At 37.8% G+C, this 14,825-nt stretch overlaps 1 protein-coding gene across 1 annotated transcript; it reads left to right on the top strand. All coding sequences in view use genetic code 11, as the record gives it.

Annotated features, from left to right (window-relative positions):
- Window positions 1-1,226: 1,226 nt before the first annotated feature.
- EGR_07874 (hypothetical protein) lies at window positions 1,227-7,452 on the top strand (the record flags this gene model as incomplete). Its single annotated transcript, XM_024497123.1, has 2 exons — window positions 1,227-2,400; window positions 7,421-7,452. The coding sequence occupies 2 exons, from the start codon at window positions 1,227-1,229 to the stop codon at window positions 7,450-7,452; spliced, it is 1,206 nt and encodes a 401-aa protein (XP_024348460.1).
- Between the last annotated feature and the right edge of the window lie 7,373 nt (window positions 7,453-14,825).

The following is a 14,825-nucleotide window of genomic DNA, read 5'->3' as shown; positions in this document are numbered from 1 at the left end:
AAAAGGGTTTCTTTTTTCTGGATCTAGCAATCATCAAATTTTTGCGTGAAGTTTAGTTTGCGCGAGTATCAGCAGATACAGCTACCTCACTAAGTTCGATGTGGTCAATCGTTTCGGGCTAGTACGGTGCACTTATTATGGTAGTAGGTGGGAGGAATTTCATAAATAAATAAATAATGCTTGCTTAAATGATTACTTAACTCTCCAGTCTTCGGTTTCTTTGGTTGGGTCCTTTCATGCGTTAATAATGAGCCTTTTGTACCAGTGTTTGGTACAGTCTACGCGGCAATCCAGGATGTCGTATTTATATTATTAGAAAGCACTACCACCAACATGACTGATTACCAGTAGTAAACGCCACGGAAGGAAGATGTCTGCTGGTTTTACGCAGACCCACAACAGTCGAAGCTAGGCCGACCTGCTAAATGTTCACGTCTCGTGATCTGTAAAATGACCAAAGGTAATGAAAAAGACAAACGCTGAAGAATGAAAGAATTTTTAGGTAAATGCTCATGAGTTTTGATGACAACTCATTCCTAGATTCACAACAAATATTCCTGGTAAAAGCGAAACGGGGTAGGTATGCTTCGGGTTTAAATCGTTTAAAAAGCGACAGTATATATTAGAGTGCTATGTAGATCCACGCGATCAAATACCTTCAATGAAAACAGAGTAATTCCTTTACAGTGATGCAAATTTCCAGAACAACCTTGACAATTGCTGCTTTGTTGTGGCAGGTTGGTGTGGCGACGTCATGTCCAGATTATTCAGGCTTATTTGTAGATCCGGAATCTACCAAATCGCAAAAAATAAACATATGACAAAAATATTTAATTGATCATGGTTAACTTTTCTACTGACATTATTTGCTGGTAAAAATTAAAGCTTAGCAAATTGTGTGCCTTAGTTTCACCCTAAGGATGGAAGTATAACTTGACGTTCAGCTTCTATGCAATTTAGAAGCAGCCACATTTTTTCCTTTATCCAAAAAGGTCGAATAAAAGCATATAAAGGTATTTAGCTAATTAAAATTGCCAGGTAACGGGAAGTTTTTCTATCTGGAGAGGCGTTTTAAGATGCATAATAAATAGGTTTGCAAAGATAAATTACCATTACATTCACTTAAATTAGGCATTCAACAGTTGGCAAAAATAGCTATTAAGTTAGAAATGCCAAATTTAGCTCCTGTCACGCGATACAATCAATACACATCACGTGCAGTCAACATGTTTGGGAACAATTCAAGCCCGGAAGCTGATCTTGATTCGCTGTTGGGCGATTTCCCTGTGGATGAATCCTCACAGACCTTTTTGGACCTATTTCGACTCAATCTCGTGGGCATAGAGCGAATCATCTTCATTTTCCTTTGCTCATGTATCATTATAATTGGGTTGAGCGCCAATTGTTGCATCATCTTGGCAAACGTTCTCCATCGTCTGCGATACAGCCGCGAGAACGACTTCTACACCGGTCGGGCTCGCAGTTTATCACGCATATCCATTGTCGGGGCGAATCCCTTCAAGGTGAACCTCACACCAGAGAACCGATTAAGCTACTTCAGTGCGCTATCTGGGCAGGCCAAATTTAGGTACACCCACGTTATTTTCGCAATAGCTATATTCGGCCTTTTATCCTGTGTAGCTTTTATTCCCCTCGCGGTAATAAATGTATGCGGTGGAACATCCAGTGCTGATGCAGACAATTGGATCGTGCTGATCTGCGTGGCGTGGAGTGTGTTCCAAATTCTCTTTATGGCAGTCTTCTTCTTCGTAAACACTACTATTCAATTCCTCAGCCTTGTGTTTCCTCTCACCTTTAAATTACAACGCAACCCACTTTGGGGCACTTTCTTTTTGATAGTGATTGTCTGTGGAATTCACGCATCTCTTACTGTTGTGGTAATCTTCAGGCAACTTTTTCAAACCTTATACGAAATTGGAGCAGGAAAAAAGAACATTGAGCTGGAAAAGAGTATCACCCAAATCCAACTAGTTCTTACCCTTCCACTTGCTGTATTCATCCTTACCTGGATCGCTACTATTATAATGTACGCAGTGATAGTAAAACATATCCACGTAGCCACTGTAACAGTCTCGAGGATTTCTATACAGCCTGATGCTCATCGCTCGTCTATCGGAAGTGGTCAGTCACCGCACCCGAGTCTCTGGCAGTCTGTGGTTAGAAAGAACTTTCACAAGTGTCTCATTCTCGGTGCAGGAACCCTCACCTTCTATATTTTGGAGACGCCCACTTTTCTGGTGGTGTACAATATCTCACCACCCAGTTCCTGGATGTTGGCGGCTCATTTATCGGTTCATGTCATCACTCCGTTGCTCCATATCATGCTGAGCAAGAGCTTTAGAGCCGCGCTGGGCAGAATGCTGCGTCCACGGAGAGCTGGTAATTCCATTGCATTTTGACGCCGTAAATGTGCCGATCAAACCCAAATACCAGACGCTACTGGAAAGATCTAGGATTTTTTACCACCTTGTTTAGATATCTCTGTATCTCTGCTACTTATTTTTCCCATGGGCATCTAAATTCACTCTCTGAAAAGACACAAGAAAATTCTTAAGACAAAGTAACAGATTTATATGCCATACCGCAAAGATGCCAATGATAGACTTTGCTGTATTACGAGGTCTTAATTTTTGTTTGAAAATTACGTTAGTTCCACACAAATTTCGGTAAAGTTAATTGACCAAGGCCATTGGCAAAACGTTTAATTACAAGAGGCATTTAATTTACGCTAGGACTCAATCTTTAAGGTTTTCGATAAAAGGAATCCTACTGTAACAGTACTACGCTTAGTGACAAGCGACAACTATGCCCTGTCCCACTTGCATTCTGGACGCACAAATTATGAGCAATGCATTTCTAGCCAGTCCACTTCAGCGCATTCTAATTCAGAGGTCGTTAATTGGGAGTACAAACAATGGTGGTGGAGTCTGTGCGTATATAAAGGTAGAATATAGTACGGCGATGGGACTTTTGAACTGTAAATACGTTCCAAAGATGCCTGCGCCTCTGTCAACTGCGATCTCGGTCGAGCTGGTTCCATTCGTTTCTCTTAGAACAGCCGTCATTCCTGTGAAACCCTGGTGAATGAGACTACAGATCGACTTACAGTCTGTGATACAAATACAAAGATTCGTGCCTTTCCTTGGAGGTGGTGAACTTGCACTCCAGTAGTAGTAATGAAGACCTTAATGATGGAGTACACTAAAGTGATAGCGGATTCATACAGTTGTGCTGACAAATTTTTCTTCGGCTAAACTTTGTACAAATTTGTTTAACATTAATATAAGTAGAAAAAAGGCAGAACGGCAGGTGCACTTTCTTTTTCCTTAAATTTATTTACTCACCCAACAAACTCAAAAGTCCCGGCTTGAGTTAAACAGTTCTAAAAGGTTCAATTCCACAGCTATTGGGAGACTTTCTATGGAATTTGAGCAGCCTAAAAATTAAAAATTTTTAGCCATAATAATTAGCATGATGAACAAAACTACAGTTTTAGTGAAATTTTCTTTCTATGTAAGTGAAATCGCAAATTTATGTAATCAAATTCGGCAAAATATATGTGACAGCCAAAGTACTTAGACTCATATCACTTTTATGAATTATCGTTTTGACTTATGAATTGGCATTTTTGTAAAGGAAGCTCGTTGCTCCAAAATTATGCCAGAAAACCCTGATAATATTTTATCCTACCTGAGCCCGTATGAGTAGCTGCGAACTTTGAAATTTGCATTTGTCAATTAAAAATGAAACCTCACTTGATTGCACCGTACCAAAATTTCTCACGAATCTAAAAAAAATACGTCCTATAAATATGAACAATTACAATTTGGCATACTTGGAAGTATTTTTTTGGGAGAGTTTTAATTAACATCTACAGGCTTGTAAATGATGACGAAAAGCTAGTTCCAATTGTAGATCAAAGTCGGTAAATCTCGAAGCTACCTTAGATTTTGAGTTATCAGCATGTCATGAATGGGCTGTTGAAGATACTTTTTAAAAAGGTAATAAGAATCCAAAGACATGCATTGGTAATCAAAATCCCATAGGAAAACACTGACACACTGGGACATCAGAAGACCGAAGTTTGGTTGTCCCACTAAATGCCAGAAAAGAAACTATGGTGATAACTTTAGTGCAATCCAGTGCAAGCATTACCCCGCAAGTTTTCATCAGAAAGTGACATTAAATAAACTATTTCTGCTATTAAGGATTTATTGTTGCATCCACACGTGTTAAATATATTTCCTACTTCTTTGATTTGAAATCAGCCATAGCATTTTTCTTTAGGTAGTTTTCATTAAAAGTACATTCAAGTGTGCGGTCATGTTTTGATTCATAAATCAATGTAGTGAAACCGGAAAACTCCTTCATTTGTGCTCTGGCCGGTGGAATCGCATTTTAATCCAGACAAATATTAGAACGGTAAAGCTAGTAAATCTGTATCCATCGGATAAGTTTGTCCATAATATTCTTAGATAGACCGATACCAAGTCCAGTGGTTTAATGAAATGATAGAAGGTTCTGAGAGGAAATGAATTATTTGTGGATAATTTTGCGTAACAAATCATCATGAATAACCTGGAACAAGCGTTTACTTCATCTAATTAACTTTCCAACTACCTAGTTTTTTTGAACAAAATGGGTAATTGGCTCTAAATTGTTCATGAGGGGATTCGGACCATGCATTGTTTTTAGGATGTACCTAGTGCGCAGTTACGACGCCGATTATTTTTATGTGCCCACCAAACAATTAGTAGTCTGAATAAATAATAAAATCATACGATAATAATTAATACTTCAAGTGGTTGTAAAGCTCGAAGAGTTGTAGCTGTGCAGTCTTTCTGTTCTCCTGAACATCCTCTCCGACGCTGCCTTGACCACCGCAAGGTATGTGAATACAGCTGGAATTACACTGGTGTTCTGAACCTCCGAAGAGCGTTTGATTTTAACGATGGCGAAGGATATTGGTAATTTGTCTGGCCATACCCCCCCTTACCAACTGCACTTAAGATGTCTGGTGGGGTAAGACTTTCGCCCAGAGGCGAATTAATTGTATAATGTAACTCCAGAAGTTGATACCTATTTTCTTTATTTCTTTTACCCTAGTTTCCATTTCAAGGATGACATACGGCTGAAGTTGGCCATTCCTCCCTTTTTCACAAGTAAAATAGATGTTAACATTTATAATGAAGATATTTTCACATAGGTATCATAAACCACACCTAAGGGAATATTTTGAATTCTGCAATGTTTTCGGTTTGGCACCATGCACTACGCTGAACATGACATTGGAGTGATTACCAAAAACTGCCGTGATTTTAGAATCCTCCTATTTACGCGTACCTGTAGATTTGGCCATTTACATCAAAGGCCTTACTTCTAAGAAGTTTTAATATAAAATCTAAGCAAAGAAATCGGGATCGTCTCCTTCTAGGCATGAATCAATTGCCGTTATTACTAGTATGGTGTCCAGTTTGTATCCTGTGGATATTATTAGCCATAAAGGAAGGCAGGGCGACTTAAGCATGAAGGGAATGCCATAAAACCATGGTGATGGTCACATACCAGTGTAGATAAACATGCAGTTAAGGTAAATATCGTTCTCCTAGTTGACTGGGAAAGGAAACCAGGTAGACCTTTGGATCACAGTATTATTATATGCGGAAAACAACTGTAACAACCATCTGCAGAATGCCTTCATTTAATAAAACTTACTACAAGCACGGAAAAAATGTACTCTCAATTAACCGTTAAAGTGGGACCGCATTTATTTAAAAGGAACGTTGAAGTGATGGTTAATTTTTGTGAAATTTAAGGAGTGACAACCGGAAGCAAAACATCACTTTGATAATTATAAAGATGACATAAAGGAAAGAAAGAAGGATCTGAAATATTTTAAAGGCACGTACTTCCGTTAACATTGTGAAAGTAGTCTATACGAATTAGAGCACTTTATACTTCGTCAACAAAAATAACAGGAAATAACCGGTTCTTATAACGATTATTCTCAAGTTCATTTTTTCCCACTTCAAATACTAGTCAACGGTGGTCAACACTTCCTATATTAGTAACCACAAACTATTAAAATAGACTCAGATGAGACGATAATATGCACAGCATGTTGATCATTTGTTTAATTAGTTGCTCCGGTTTAGCAGGCACTTAATTTTTTTCTCTTTTTATGGTCTTTGGACTACACCAGTAGTCCCCAGCACTTCTACAGGTTAGCAATATATTTTTTATCTTTGTGTTACAACTCTTTTCGACTTTCGGAAAGACTGAGGTTAGTAAAATAATTTATGGTCTATTTTATTCGTTCATCAAAAAGTAATTTTTACACACGAGAGCGATTTACAAGCATTCCATCGTTTCGGGAAACAAGAATTAAATTACATTACCTTTTTATATGCGGACACTTCATTGGGAGTGAGCTTGTCTTGCTTTTCACTTTGACGGAAGTGAAATGCAATTATCCCTTCATTTTCCGACGGAACAAAATTGTGGACGTAATTGAGTGGGCTAGTTTTTTCCGAAAGGACTCTTTTGCAATTGCAAAACATAATTTGCAGATGACTTAGCACTACGTTTATGCTGTTTGTAGAACTTTAATTTATTAGTGGAGTTAAGATTATACTGGCCCGTAGCACCATAAGACTTCTGAGAAAACAGAAGAAGGCAAAATACTAGGGTCGATTATTTGTTGCTGAGGTAAAGAAGAGCTGAGACGCCACTGGCATGGTCCGGTGGTCATGCTCCCCTGCGGAAGCACAAAAGCGGAGACTTAAGCGAAGCGAAAATAAAGGGATAAACGAACAATCAAAGCATAACAGACATATTTTTTTAGCCAAACTTCTCTCCTTATATTCCTACTTTATATTGATAGAATTTGATAATATCCAGATTTCTCAAATTATCCCACATTGACATTTTCCACAAATTAATCTTTTAGTCCTAATTGCTTCTTTTTCTAGAAGTAAAAGAGCAACTAAAGTCTAACAGAACTTAAGCCAAACAATACCCTTCCGGTCACTTTGATCGACAGCCGGGTGGAAAATTTTCCCATCTAATTCACATAGCTGGAAAACAATTAGTAGTTCAGGACAAAAGAAAAACAGGAATTAAACAATCTTCCCCCAAACAATCGTTAGCATTATAGTGCGGGTCATTTAAAGAGTAGCTACTGGTACATTTTAACCAGCCAAAATTTTGCGTGCATAACTGGTTCTGCCAGGCTATTACAATAAATAGACGATTATTTGGATATAGTAAGTTTAAGCAAGGTAAACAAGAAAATTTTCTGTGTTTTCCTAAAGCTCTTTAAAACATATCATGTCAGTAACAACCTCGGTGTGATGACTTTCCGTCAAAGTCTAAAACGTCTAAATTTTTATCTCTCCAGCGTACTTCTTTGCGGCTTTAAGGATGACCTAGAGTGCTACATTTGTGAGAGTCTTTCAAGTTTTTAATTAGGAGAAAAGCCTCTTTTGACTTTGTTGACAGAACGCTAAACTTAAAGATCAGAAATCGAGACTCTCAGTTGAGGCTTATCAGAATTACGTAAACTCTAGGCAACCCTTCAAGCTCGTGTTTTGCACTATGGAATTTGGGGCTGAAGTGGAACCACCTATAGACGGTGTGAAGTGTCCTTTTTAAGTTTATTTACAATAGTTTCCTTGATGATTCCGGAATTATGGCAAAATGATATGCCCTCAACCACAAGCAACTAGGACTCATGTTAAAGGAGGTATACGATGGGAAGGATGCGAGAAACAAGCATTGATACCAAGGAGGGCTTCGTTTGCATTGTCATATTTCGGCATCAGGAATGACTCGTAGACCTAAAATCCTTAAACTGACTAAAAATATGTATCCTTAATTTTGATATTTGTAACTTGCTTTAAGGGGACTGCGGTAAAAGGTGGAAATAAACTATTTCAGTATTCAGTAAGACCGTTTCACATCTATGTTCTCTAGTAGCCTTTGACAAGTCCTTACACTAAGAACAAAGATGCATTAATACGTCTCTGGCAAAGTGGTCAAAGAAAGTGTCAGCGGCAGATTTTGCTCTGGAGGGGATGATGGCACGGTTGCTTATATATACCTTGACATATTGCAACGCACTGACTATGTTAAATGCATGATTGAACAAGATAGTTTATTTTAGAGCTATTAAACAGTGCTTTTTATCAGTGTAGTTAATTAAACATGGTTAGATGGTGTAAAAGTCAAAAGTTGACATTAAACCTAAATTAAAAGTGAGTTTATGAAGACTCCATAATAGTGAACTCCACGTTTTGGTTTGCGGTTACTTAAGATTCCTCAGCTAAAATTCCATCAGGCAGCAAGATTCCAAAACTATGAAAATGTCCCCAAAGACTTTCTGTACTTTGGCAATGCAATTCAATTTCTGGCATTACGACTTGGAGTCCCACTTTAGCAATAACGGAAAGCAAATTCGATCACGAAGGACAAGTATCTTAATTTTCATTTCTGAATGCAAAACCATAATGTGCTGGAAGAACATGTACTGCTGATGAGAGCATCTGTGGCGACCTCTAACAGAAGGGTTGCAAGTGACATCTACCTTCGGCACCTACCCTAGTCTTGTGTTCTGCAGGAATGATATTCAAAAGTGGAGCGACACTAGCTGTGGACGTGAAACCTCAGGAAAAGTTTTGCTGGGTGACTGGTTCAGGGATCGTGTCTGCAGCCTCCTACCTCTCCAGTACATTAGCGATGTATTTCCTGTCCTAGTATCATAGTTTCCTTTGTTCTTAGGACAGACTATGTGTGCTTTACAAGAAAAACAATAGCAAAATATTAAATTTGTACCTGCGCGTATTTTCAATAACATGTTTCAGGATATTTCTAGGGAAGAAAAACCAATGTAAGTTGAATATATTTGCAATTTATCATGGACCTTCAAGTAAAAACTATACTCAACGAATCCATGAACGTATTTGGTTTAAACTATTCTAAATTCAATAAAATATCCCAGAGAGCCTGAAATACGATCAATAAATAATAAGGAATTGTAACATACAAGACCTTTTTCTAACACAAGTGATAGTTATTTAACGCATTTTCGGCTATTAACGAATGAAGCTAGTCAGGCCCCGTTAATAATTATTTGATGAGGCTAGGGGAGGGCTTGCCTCAAAATTTCTCACCAAAATTTTACTCGGTAATTATAACCGTAAGTTAGTGCATTTGACACTACAGATTAGAATGCGGTGTATACTTAATTAAGCGTCTCAACATGCCGACTATTGTGCTGTCGCTATGACTACCACTTGCCATTACCCCTAATGAATAGATGACATGAGGAGACACTATATATTTACTCTCTCGTTACAATTATTAGAGTTTCTGCAACCGTATGCCAATCCTCTTTTGCATCACCTTTAAACCACAAAACCCGGCCATATTCGTTGTGCAGACAGAGTCGGTATGAACCTTTTTGTAATAATAACGGGATAGGTCTTTATTAGCCTCCTTCTGACTGTAATTACCGTCTTTAAAAGTCGCCTAATAGAATTAACCTAGCAATTATAGTAACTTGTATGTTCTGACTATATAAATACAGACTTAAAAATAAATAGAGTTCACATTCAATAAATGCTCTTGATTTTAATTGTCCAAATTAAAAATAACTGCTACCGTAACCATACCGTGAGTCCCATTACCACTTACAATTTTTAAACTCACGTATTATGGGCTATTGCGGTTCACTGCAGGTCATTTTAGACACCATTCATCAAAAGGACGAATAGTAGTGGCGATGGCTGGATGCAAGCAAAAGAGTAAGGTGGATGATGAACACGATTGCTTGTTATTAGAAGAAGCCAGACACGAACCGGAGGACACCCACATCCCCAAATAACTTTAAATGAGGCGTAGTAATGGGAAGCCCACCCCATGTAGGGCGTTTGAAACGTGCAAAAATTTCATCTAAAGATTGAGGTGCGCATTTAAATACAAAGAGGGACTGCTTTAAAACTAAGATACAGCTGTTGCTTCCTTAAATTCACTTTTCCTTTTTCAAATTAAGAGTGTCCCTTTGGCTAGAGCGCTTTGTATGGTTTTCACAGCAATTTATATACTCTAGCTATATAATTACTGTTATTAAAAATAATATAGTAGATTTCATCTAGCAGTACTTTTGGGTTTCTTCCTCCTCGTTTGTCTCTCCGATGTTTGCGATTTTACTATAGCAAGTAGGCAACTGCCATTTGGGAAAGGTTGCCATCCGTACAACAAAGCCTAAATTAAGTATTTTTTAGGATATAGAACTCTTGTCAAATTTATGATCATGGCGCTAAGACGATAGGTCTGAACCTTAGTGCTGTAGACAATAACGTGAACCAAATGGTTACTGTGAGGCAGAATGACGTCAAGCGATTCCCTCTGCATTCGGGCAAGAAAGGTACATTTTCCAGAATGAGAAATTAATTGCAAAGGCTTTTTTACAAATGAATAAAGAAACTTAACCTACTTTTATCTGTTTGTCTGTTTAATTTCTCACTTTGGTTGGTTTGGCAATGCATAATCTGTCCTGGTATTATAAATTCTTCTGTACTCATGTATGCCTCAAAGCGACATTATATTTTTTTGTAAATATACTTTGACTGGCCCTAAATATATCACTAATGCTTGAGTTCAAGGATATCATTTAGTTTCTATAAACGGGCAAAGAGGTGTACACCCAGAAAATATTAGCCAACATAAAATTACATTTTCCCACTTGCAGATTTTGTTTGCTCGAGAGAAAAAAATGCAATTTCCCTTTATACTTGGCTTCATTCCTCAATGCCTATAAATCACAAAACAGATAAAAATGTAAAAGGATGACTTCTGCGTCAGTTGGAAATGTCGATCCTTCCAAAAAACGAGGCTTGTTACTTATACAAAAAGATATAGGATGTATCTTATTACAATAGGGTTTCCGCTGGTTAGTGCGGCGCTGCCAAATGTTTCTGTTTGAATGGTATAGCAGAAAAGATCATCATTTTTGGTGTTCGTCTGTCCGCACGTATTTAAATCATATCCTAAATATCCACTGAAATATGGGAGGGGGAAAGTATACTCCAGCGAGATCCAACACGTTAATTCATTTTAACAAACCACTAAACGGAGGATCAAAGCAAATTTTTGAAGACTTGTCTATTATGTTACGCATGCTTAGTGCGAGATATTGGCGCTACGGACATCAGTGAATGTCGTAGTTAGGTTATTTGATGTTCCGTGTGTCGCATTTAACGTACCACGCAGTCGGGTGATAAGCTAGCCGATTATTTTGAAATACCGCTGCATGACATTAAATAAAAAGGTGTTAAAATGCAATAATTCCAGTTCTACGGCAAAAGACCACTTTGTACAGATAGTGGAGTTTTTTACTGCAAGAGATCACGGGTCAGCCAAGACTATCGCCTTTCATTGGCCAAACAAACAGTGCCTACGCAAAAAAGTCATATATAAATGAGGAGAAGGAATAGCTGAAAAAACTTTAAAGTTAAAAGTATAAGGCCATGTAGCTGTACTTGAGGAAAATTTTCACATAAATCACTGTAAATTCTAAAAAGTGCGTTCATATTAAGGAAGAAGATTTTGACTTAGAGAAGAATAAATTTAATCAGATGAATACCTTATTCCTTTCATAAGTATTTCTCAACCCTTTGATGGAATTTTGTACTTTTCAAACGTTCTAAACAGGGTGAATCTGCTATCGCCGTGCCTTGTTTGAAGTCTTATGAAGACATGAGCTTCCGCCAGTTTGTATATAGTTTATTTTTTTAAAAAAGTTGCAGCTTTTACACAGAATCACTACCATTACCACTTGTCCTTTCGATTAGCAGTGTATGGACTGAACCGGATTGAGTTGGAAATTGTAAGAGGTGATAGGACAAACAGGTTCCCTGCTTTTGGCCATGGCACTGCCATGATGGCAGTTAATTTCAGTTGAGGCATCAAAAACTAAGGATGATGCCTCAACTTGAGTTCTTTTGCATACTGATTAATAAAAGAATTACAATGGATGTTAAATGCATGCAAAAATACGTATCCATTTCTTAGGTAAAAGCGCCTTTCTTGCTTTTAGAACAAATGCAAATACTAAGGCTCTAATCTTCGAGTATGATTTATGAAAAAATAAGATCGCCTGTCCCATCGATAGACAGAGAATCGCAGAAGCCTATCAAATGGGGGACCCAGGAAGACAGGCATGTGTCCATCAAATGTCACCACCAGTGATGTAACTTGTAACTTGGAAACAGAACTAAAAAGTAGTAAAGATAATATGGCTGTCAAATGTTGCAAAAAGGCGTAAATCGAAAACGAGTTGAGGTAATATTTTTTCCCTCATTTAATGTACCAATCTTTGCATTGGATAGCCTGCCTTTTCCACAAATTTGGGGATATTGTATAGAGGGTTGTACAAGGCTATGATTAAGACTTCAAGACTGTGCCTCAAGTAATTCGTTAGTGCTGATTGTTTCTAAAGAAGATTTTTTTGTACTCGTTTGAGTTTTATCCTACCAAAGGCATGTTTGCCTTGTGATTGTAGTCTGAATTTTGGCAGTCCAACACACACAGAGACCCACTGCGTAGTCTTTTGGAACAATCTGATATCTTATAAGAGTGTGACCATGAGTCAATCATTTTGGGGAAGCTAATGTTATATTCGTTCTCTTCACGAATACTACAATGAAAAATCATACTTTACCATAGGGTGGTAGATTAAAACTTAAAATGAGGGTCATGTTTTCATAGCCTAGATGGGAGAAGTGAAAAACGAATCGGTAGTCTTCAAAGCTTCTTAGCATCTGTAAATGCAAAGAAATATTCACTCTAAAACTAGCACATCTTAATGCAATAACGAACGACTTAGCTGCCTTTTATTAGGAATTGGTGGGTGTTTCAAAATCATCCCCTTAGTTTGCTAAAAACTCAGCCCTATCTACTTTAGGTGCAATGCAGTATCGGTAAAAGTATATCATTTATTTTTAAAATTGCAGTATCAATTTGCATGATTGGAGGTTCCATTCTCAGTTTTATTTATATCAGTTATGAATTGGTTCAGTGGGCGAAGGGGTATTAAATGGGGTCAGTAGAAGACACTCGAATCGGACACACAGTTATAGACTAACAAAATTGTATAATGGAATAGGAAACTAGAAATCTCTGTCTCCACTGGGCAATTTATGGTTAGAATTGTCATCCCACGTTATAAGTAGCCAGTTAGCAAATATAGTACACGTAATCTTTGAAGGAGCTTGCTTTTTCAATTATTGTGAACCTTATAAAATATGTAAGCTCTGGAAAAGCAGTTTCTAATTGACAAAATGGCATAGTCATTACTTTGTTTCCTATAAATTTTAATCAGAGCAATGTCTTCATGCATATTCACTTAATGAGTTATCTTCCATTTCTAAGTAGCAACAGAGCAATGGGTCACACGATAGGCTTGTCTCCCTTGTCAACCGCAAATTAAGATCTAAAGCAAGAGACCAAGCCGCACGTAAATGAAGACGTTGTTGGTTTGTAGATGGCTAGATGAATATGATAGAACCATTATGTGAGGTATATTCAATTTTTGACTTCAAATAAATGAACAGTAAAATAAACTTTTTTTTATCTGCATCGCAACTAACTAATGGGATAGTAATTTAGCCTATAAATTAACCGATAAGTAGCAGCTTGTTATTTCAACACGTAGTAAGAAAGCTATAGATAAAATTTTTAATTTGTTTGAAGAACTGATACTTTTACACGGAATTGCAGTGGCAGATGAGTGAATTCAGCAAAGGCAAAAGCCGCTCCTCAGTGTCGAACAGCACTAGCTATAAACTACTAGTGGTAAACATATTTGTTTACTTGCTCCTCATTTGGTCCCTTTTTGCTGCTGTTGTTGAAACTACTGTGTGACACTCACATCACCACTCTCGTAGCCGTTGTAATCTATTAAAAATGTTACTTCCATCGCCGCTATTGCCATTAATATCGCAGTCTTCGTTTGGCAGTGGCTGCGTAATTAGAACCACGACAAGTCAAATAAACTCGGTTTGATACTAGGTTTGCTTTGTTGCCCAGCTTTATACTCTAAACTCGTCGTTTGTTTAAGGTGTTATGAATGGGCTGGTGCTCTAAACCATAAAATTACACAAATAACAGCACACAACTACTCCCTAAACTGAATTTTTGTGGAATTTGTGCCATACTTTTCGTGTAGAGGGTGACACTAAGCACCGATATAGCAGTGCTAATAGTTGCTGACCTTTCAACCTTCGAGAACATTTATTTTTTTGCTGAACGGCATGAGTTAGGACGCAGAGTGAAGAAAATAACTACTACAATTAACTTGAAAAATGACTTACATGATTGAGTGTACATCAGAGGAAGAAGTACATATAGTCCAAAAACAAAGATACCGACTTGCTTTAACATTATTTGCTATAGCTGTCAGAGATTTGAAGAATTCCATTGGTCTAACAGTAAGACAGAATATGTATTGCCAACGTACAGAAGGGCTAAGGGACTACTAGCATAGTCTTGCGGCCAGGCCACCCAGTGGAAGAACAGTAGTCCGATCATAATTGTCCATGTAACCAAACGATGAGTTAAGCAAGCACTCAAAGCCTTGCAGAGCCTTCCTCCTCTTTTGAGCAGCTTTGCTGGCGATCTTCTTTGATCAACCTTCTACGTCGTCGGTGATGTAAGTAAAATCCCCACAAGCAAACCATGCCAGTTGTTGAATTTGCATGGAACTGCAAAAATGTTAGACCCAAACGTCACAAATCCCTTTTAGC

The sequence above is a fragment of the Echinococcus granulosus genome (assembly GCF_000524195.1).
Source record: "Echinococcus granulosus chromosome Unknown EG_S00089, whole genome shotgun sequence".
NCBI classification, from domain to species: Eukaryota; Metazoa; Platyhelminthes; class Cestoda; order Cyclophyllidea; family Taeniidae; genus Echinococcus; species Echinococcus granulosus.
The sequence above is the reverse complement of the archived record's forward strand: the minus strand, read 5'-3'. Positions and strand labels throughout refer to the sequence as shown.